This window comes from Sinocyclocheilus grahami, unplaced genomic scaffold (assembly GCF_001515645.1).
Source record: "Sinocyclocheilus grahami isolate Dianchi unplaced genomic scaffold, SAMN03320097.WGS_v1.1 scaffold1425.1, whole genome shotgun sequence".
Taxonomy (NCBI): Eukaryota; Metazoa; Chordata; class Actinopteri; order Cypriniformes; family Cyprinidae; genus Sinocyclocheilus; species Sinocyclocheilus grahami.
In genome coordinates this window covers 57,724-64,585 of record NW_015506604.1, presented here as the reverse complement: position 1 = coordinate 64,585, position 6,862 = coordinate 57,724, and the positions used below count along the sequence as shown (strand labels likewise).

The window sequence follows — 6,862 nt, the reverse complement described above, 5'->3', positions numbered from 1 at the left end:
CACACACACACACACACATACACACACACGCACTCACTCTCTCACACACACACGCACACACACACACACATACACACACACGTCAGGTTACAAAACATACAGACAGATGCAGTAACCAACAGTAGCATTACGGTTTGACAGTTGTGCTCATAAGTTTACATACCCCTTGTAGAATATGCAAAATGTCATGAAAATTGCATGTTATTCTTTATTTCTAATAAGCTTGTAATAAGCTTTTTTATTTATCTTGAATAAGCTATTTCACATAACAGATGTTTACAAATTCTCCACAAGACAAAATAGTAACTGAATTTATAAAAAATGACCCCGTTCAATATGAATATTAATACTGCGTGTAGTTTCCTGGACGATCCACGGCTGTTTTTGTGTTTAGTGATAGTTGTTCATGAGTCCCTTGTTTGTTCTGAACAGTTAAACTTCCTGCTGTTCTTCAGAAAAACTTAAGAAAAATTGACACACGGGGTCATTTTTATAAATTCAGTTATTATTTTGTCTTGTGGAGTAAATGTAAACATCTGTTATGTGAAGCAGCTTATTTAAGACGGTACTAAATAAAAAATAACATGCAATTTTCATGATCCCTCTTATTTTGTTAAAATTATGAACATTTGGCATATTCTGCAAGGGGTGTGTAAACTTATGTCCACAACTGTATGTATTTTACGTTTTCATTTTAACTTTGGTTAGTTTTAGTAATTATTAAATGCTTATATATAGCTTTTTAAAATCTTTTATTTCAGTTTTTTAGTACGTTAAGTTAAACTAAATGAAAATGATAAACAGCTGAAATTAAATATTTAGTTTTAGTCATTTTATTAAGTGTTTTTGTCATTTTTATTTGTTTTAGTTTTTAAACGTTTTTTTTTTCGGTTTTAATTTTTATTATTTTAGTACAAAGTTAAGCTAAATGAAAATGAGAAATTGTGACTTGGTAACTAGCTGAAATATATATATATATATATTTTTTTTAATGTTTATGTCAGCTTTAGTTAGTTTAGTACATCAATATAAACATAAACTAAAAGAAAATAAGAAATGCTGCCTAGGAATCTAGCTGAAATAAAATATGCATTAGTTTTAATCATTTTGTTGTATGTCTTTCCCATTTTTAATAGTTTTTGTTGTCCGTATAGTTATTTTTATTTCAGTTTTAATTATTTTAGAACATCGAGTTAAACTAAATTTGCAATTTTCATGATCCCTCTTATTTTGTTAAAATTATGAACATTTGGCATATTCTGCAAGGGGTGTGTAAACTTATGTCCACAACTGTATGTATTTTACGTTTTCATTTTAACTTTGGTTAGTTTTAGTAATTATTAAATGCTTATATATAGCTTTTTAAAATCTTTTATTTCAGTTTTTTAGTACGTTAAGTTAAACTAAATGAAAATGAGAAACAGCTGAAATTAAATATTTAGTTTTAGTCATTTTATTAAGTGTTTTTGTCATTTTTATTTGTTTTAGTTTTTCAACTTTTTTTATTTTAGTACAAAGTTAAGCTAAATGAAAATGAGAAATTGTGACTTGGCAACTAGCTGAAATATATATATATATATTTTTTTAATGTTTATGTCAGCTTTAGTTAGTTTAGTACATCAATATAAACAAACTAAAAGAAAATAAGAAATGCTGCCTAGGAATCTAGCTGAAATAAAATATGCATTAGTTTTAATCATTTTGTTGTGTGTCTTTCCCATTTTTAATAGTTTTTGTTGTCCGTATAGTTATTTTTATTTCAGTTTTAATTATTTTAGAACATCGAGTTAAACTAAATGAACATGTTGCCTTGGCAACTAGCTGAAATAAAATATTTAGTTAGTTTTTGGTATTTTATTATGTGTTTTTGTCACTTTCATTAGGTTTGTCTAATGTGTATAAAGAATTTTTTTTAGTTATGAGAATGCGAAATGCAAAAATATTAATAAATATGATCATTTTTGACAATTTTATTGTCGTTTTTATTTTTAAAATGTTAATAATTTTATAGTTTACGTCATTTTGTAATTAATAAAACTAAAATGTATGTCTGTAAATCTGTTTTAGGCATTAAATACTGTTACAAACACAAGCATAAATCACACTAATGTTTGTTGGTTTGTAAAACCATAAAAACCATTTAAGATATAAAATATGAAATAAAATATCATAAAAAATTTTTTTTTTTAATAACATTAAAATTATTTTTGTTCAGCTAGTTGCCAAAGCAACATTTCTAATTTTGATTTAGTTTAACTTGAAGTGCTAAAATAACTAAATCTAAATAAACTAAGAAATAATAAAAACTACATGCACAAAAATAAAAACTAATAAAAATCACAAAAACACACAACAAAATAACTAAAATTCTAAAATTAAAATGAAACCAGAACATACAATCTAATTAAATTTGAGCTTTTGTTTACATTTTAAAATAATTAAAATGAAAAATAAAAGTCTAAAAAAAATTTTATCTAATTCAAAAACTATAACAGTATATCAATCAAACGAAAATAACTGTATCAGCTTCGGACGTGGTTCTCTTCAAAGCATGTTTCTAAACCAAGTGTAAATGTTCGTATGTGTGTCGTTGTCGTTTACCATGAATTTAGCGTGATTGACGTTCCAGGTCAGCGACGTGAGGCTTCTGTTTCCGAGGTCGACGACTGAATCCTCGATGATGTACACCGAGCGCGACAGATTTCCGGGGAAGACGCGCTCCGCCCAGCGAGGGAGACGATTGGTCTTCGTCAGGAGCCGCCGGGACAGGAGCCGGTTATCCGGCGTCACCTCGCGGAAAAGTACGTCCTCCGTCAGAACATGAGTGCTGAGAGAAACACGCTCACAGTGTCATATAGTGCATACAACAATCAAATACACACAACAGAGAAATATGAAGCCATTGACTTAGATAGGCTGCTCAGCGATGGATGCTCTGCAGTGAATGGGTGCCGTCAGAACGAGAGTCTGATAAAAACATCACGAGTGATCCACAGCACATCAGTTAACATCTGGAGAAGACAAAAGATGCAACTAATCCAGCATTAAGACTAAAATACGAGTCCATAATCCATAATAACGCTTCCTCCAGTGAGAAAGTGTGAATCAGGAGAGAGATCTGCACAGATCAAGCAGCGTTTAAACAGCTTGAAACACATATGTGGCTGGATTTTGATGTGAGAGACAACAGCAGATGCACTTTTTCACTGCAGGAAGAGTTATTATAGATTACAGACTCTATGTATTTTAGTTAAAAACGTCTTAATGCTGGATTTGTCTCAGCTTTTGTCTTCTCCAGATGTTAACTGATGGACTGGAGTGCTGTGGATTATTGTGATGTTTCTATCAGACGCTCGTTCTGACGGCACCCATTCACTTGCAGAGCATCCATCGCTGAGACACTGATGCAGTGCTACATTAGAGACAAACTCATACCTGTAGGGGTTGGGGTATCTCAGCCAGAAGGCCGTCAGCACCTGCTCCCACGCGCTCTTGATGTCGGTCTCGCTGAAGAAGTGCTTCCCGATCATCACGAGCCCAGCAGAGCCCCAGCAGCTGAGTCCTGAACAGAGGAACCATCACATCTGACGGATCAAAGTTACTGCATTCATAGACCATGGTGTCGTTGTTACACATTACATGTACTTACTATTATAATAACAATTAATTATGCATAATTACATGCAAGAAATCTCCAAATCCTAACCCTATAATAAGTGCATACTCTGTACCTATATGTATAATTAGGCTACACTGTAACAAGGACACCTTAAAATAAAGTGTAGCCATACTTGTATTTTTTCTAAGTGGCAGAAACTGTTACTTTGGAGGGAAAATATGGTTGGCATAGTGATACTTTGAAGCGGAAGTGGTTTTAGCAGATAAACCATAAAGGGCCACACAGAACCAAACACAAACACAAACACATGATGGGCTTATTTTAGAGTTCATATGATGATAAAATCATGTTTAATGGCATTAGAGTTTCTCTTCCGTAATCCGCTTTAGTGAAGAAATCCAATAGCGTAATTATTAGTAAAACTACAGCTCTGTTTGCTGTATTTATTTTACAACACTGTTATTATCCGTTTATTGCGCACATCAAGCACAAGCGAGACTAAACGAATAAAGAAAGACGAAGGAGCCGAATGAACACGAACACATATAACAGATTTTCTCGATACATTGTAGCACTCACTGTAATCCTGACGCTCATCTCCGACTTCCGCTGCATTTCCGCCTTCTGCGCATGCGCGCGCGCCAAATCAGCTGTTATTACTGCGACGCTCTCAAATGAGCTGACGCTTTAGTTTAGAGACCAATTCTCACTATTAACTAGTTGCGTATTTGCATGCATATGATAGCATATTGGCTGTTCATATTCTGCATGACCATAGTTTAGTATTTCCCTCTATTCAACTCAATACCTAAATTTAATAAGCAATTAATAAGCAGCAAGTAGTGAGTAGTCCCCAGTGTGACCAAAATATTATTTTATTTTTAAAATGTAACTTTGTTAATGAATTACTAAATTCTAAAAACTAAGTTTATTATTTATACTTTCTGTTTGTTGTTTAAAAGCACATGCAAACTACAATTCTAATTAAGCCACTGAATGTTTAATGAAAATAAAGTAAAATCAGAGGCAGGGCAACTGATTTGCTGAGATTAAATAAGCATCTGTGAATGCAGAGGATCATTTTTAGATGCTTAGATTAACAGTGGTTCCCAACCCTGGTCCTTGAGGCACCCCAACACTGCATATTTTGCATGTCTTCTTAATCAAACACACCTGATTCAGGTCTTCAGCTCATTAGTAATTGGAAATTGGTGCATCATAGAAAGGAGACATGCAAAATGAGCAGTGTTGGGGTGCCTCAAGGACCAGGGTTGGGAACCACAGGCTTATTAGAACACATTTTCTGGTTGCTATTTTTATTTCCACCACTAGATGGAGACGCGTTTCCACTTTTAAAACTACTCCTTCTATACATCTTACATATCTGAGCACTACATCATGAACACACTCACATACACACTATATAGCCATCACACTTTCACTTCTATAGAAGCAGTGAATATCTGTAACGGCCTATTAGCATCATATCATTAGTTATATAGCAAAGAAGTTCAGTTAGCTCGTATTAATTTGCACGTCCCTTTTTTAAGAGACTTATCTCCACAATTTAGGAAACAACTTCAAATGTTTAATTGAAGATGTTGTTTCTGCACTAGTAACAGTTCAAACACATATGTGACTAGTATGTTAATGTATTAGAACTGCACTCATGCCCAGGTGAAGGACACATGTGCAAACCCTTCATCATCTTCATCATCCTTCAGTCTGAATCTCATTAGAGTCTCACAGCCTGCAGAGCATCACAGCAGCCGTCTGCATCCACACGAGCCCGTCGACATGAGATCTCACTGCATCTGCATGGTAACAAAACTGTTAGAAGAATGTGAAGAGGTAGAGAAGTTGTTTGGAGTGAAGCACAGATGCTGAATAATCTGTGTGCTGCTGTTTTAGGTGTGTTTTGTGCTGTGTGTGTTTGGATGGCATGACCTGGATAACAGTGAATATGACTGCTGGCCGCTGGAAAAACCAGATGAACTCAACATGATCGACTGCGGAGGTGCGTCTCACTTTGAAACTGTTTTCACTCGGAAATGACTAGGAAACTTCATGTAATTAAATGGCATGTGACACATTTGAATTAAACACTAAATTATAAAGCAGCAGCAATCTTTGTTTTATCTTCAACTATTTAAAAAACTGAGAAACCTCATTGGAACAGCAATTGTTTGAAATGGAAATCTTTTTTTTTTCATTATAAATGTCTTTACTGTCACTTTCAGCACATCAGTTTTCAACATTGATAATAAAATGTACCACGGTTTCCACACAAATATTGTTCAGCACGACTGTGTTCAACATTGATAATAATCAGAAATGTTTCTCGAGCAGCAGATCAGCATATTATACTGATTTCTGAAGATCATGTGACACTGAAGACTGGAGGAATGATGCTGAAAATACAGCTGCGCATCACAGAAATACATTACAGTTTAACAGAGATTCACATAGAAACTGTATTTTACATTTGTTTTTGAATAAATAAATGCAGCCTTGCTGAGCAGAAGAGACCTTTTACGAAAAAACATCAATTTTAATCCAATTTGTGTGTGTGTGCTTGTGTACGTCCGTCCGTGTGTGTGTGTGAGTGTGTGTGTGTGCGTGCTTGTGTGTGTGTCTGTGTGTCTGTGTCTGTGTGTGTGCGTGTGTGTGCACAGGTCTAGAGATGGCGTGGGTCCTGCGTCCTCCAGAGAAGGTTCTGAGTGGTGAGGATTTCAGTGTCATTTACTCTGTGACCGTCAGAGAGGAGTTTTACCAGTGGGCCATCGACAATGACATCTTCATTCACCGGTATCATCATCTTATACCTATACATAGATAGATAGATAGTGTACTTTTTGTTTTTAAAAAAGTTGTCTTACTGTATGGCTGCTACCTTGGTCAGGTCTGTCTTGTAAAAGAGATTTTAATCTCAATGAGACTTCCTGGTAAAATAAAGGTAAATAAGATAGGTTCAAGGTTTCTTTATTAATACCTGAAAGTAAATTTGTTAGATAGATAGATAGATAGATCACAGTACTTTAGGGCATTTGTTTTATATTACAAGTTATCTAATATGTTGTTTAAATGTGCAAATAAGGCATTATGTAATTAAATAAGCACTCATTTGTATATATTTTCAGAACAGAAATCTGAAGTCAGGTTCAAAATACTTGTTTGATTTTGTTGACATGTTAGAGTTAAAGATTTTTATAGAGGGGATTTTAGATTCCTCTTTTTATCACT

The 6,862-nt window shown here is 34.1% G+C and overlaps 2 protein-coding genes across 3 annotated transcripts in view; one reads left to right on the top strand and one right to left on the bottom strand.

The window, feature by feature from the left end:
- Positions 1-4,339, bottom strand: part of LOC107570201 (PRELI domain-containing protein 1, mitochondrial-like) — an 8,830-nt gene extending 4,491 nt beyond the window's left edge. The window contains exons 1-3 of one of the 2 annotated variants that reach the window (XM_016256406.1): positions 4,199-4,339; positions 3,436-3,562; positions 2,602-2,827 (exon numbers count right to left, since the gene is read on the bottom strand). In XM_016256406.1, coding sequence (XP_016111892.1) covers positions 2,602-2,827; positions 3,436-3,530 — 321 coding nt within the window. In that variant the 5' untranslated portion in view covers positions 3,531-3,562; positions 4,199-4,339. Of the gene's footprint in view, positions 1-2,601; positions 2,828-3,435; positions 3,684-4,198 lie in introns of those variants that run through there. The other variant, XM_016256407.1, reaches the window with a different exon arrangement.
- Positions 4,340-4,703: 364 nt separating this feature from the next.
- LOC107570188 (atrial natriuretic peptide receptor 2-like) overlaps positions 4,704-6,862 on the top strand; it is a 22,090-nt gene continuing 19,931 nt past the window's right edge. The window contains exons 1-3 of the mRNA XM_016256395.1: positions 4,704-5,440; positions 5,531-5,636; positions 6,295-6,427. Of these exons, the coding sequence (XP_016111881.1) occupies positions 5,417-5,440; positions 5,531-5,636; positions 6,295-6,427 (263 nt within the window). The 5' untranslated portion in view covers positions 4,704-5,416. The remainder of the gene's footprint in view (positions 5,441-5,530; positions 5,637-6,294; positions 6,428-6,862) is intronic.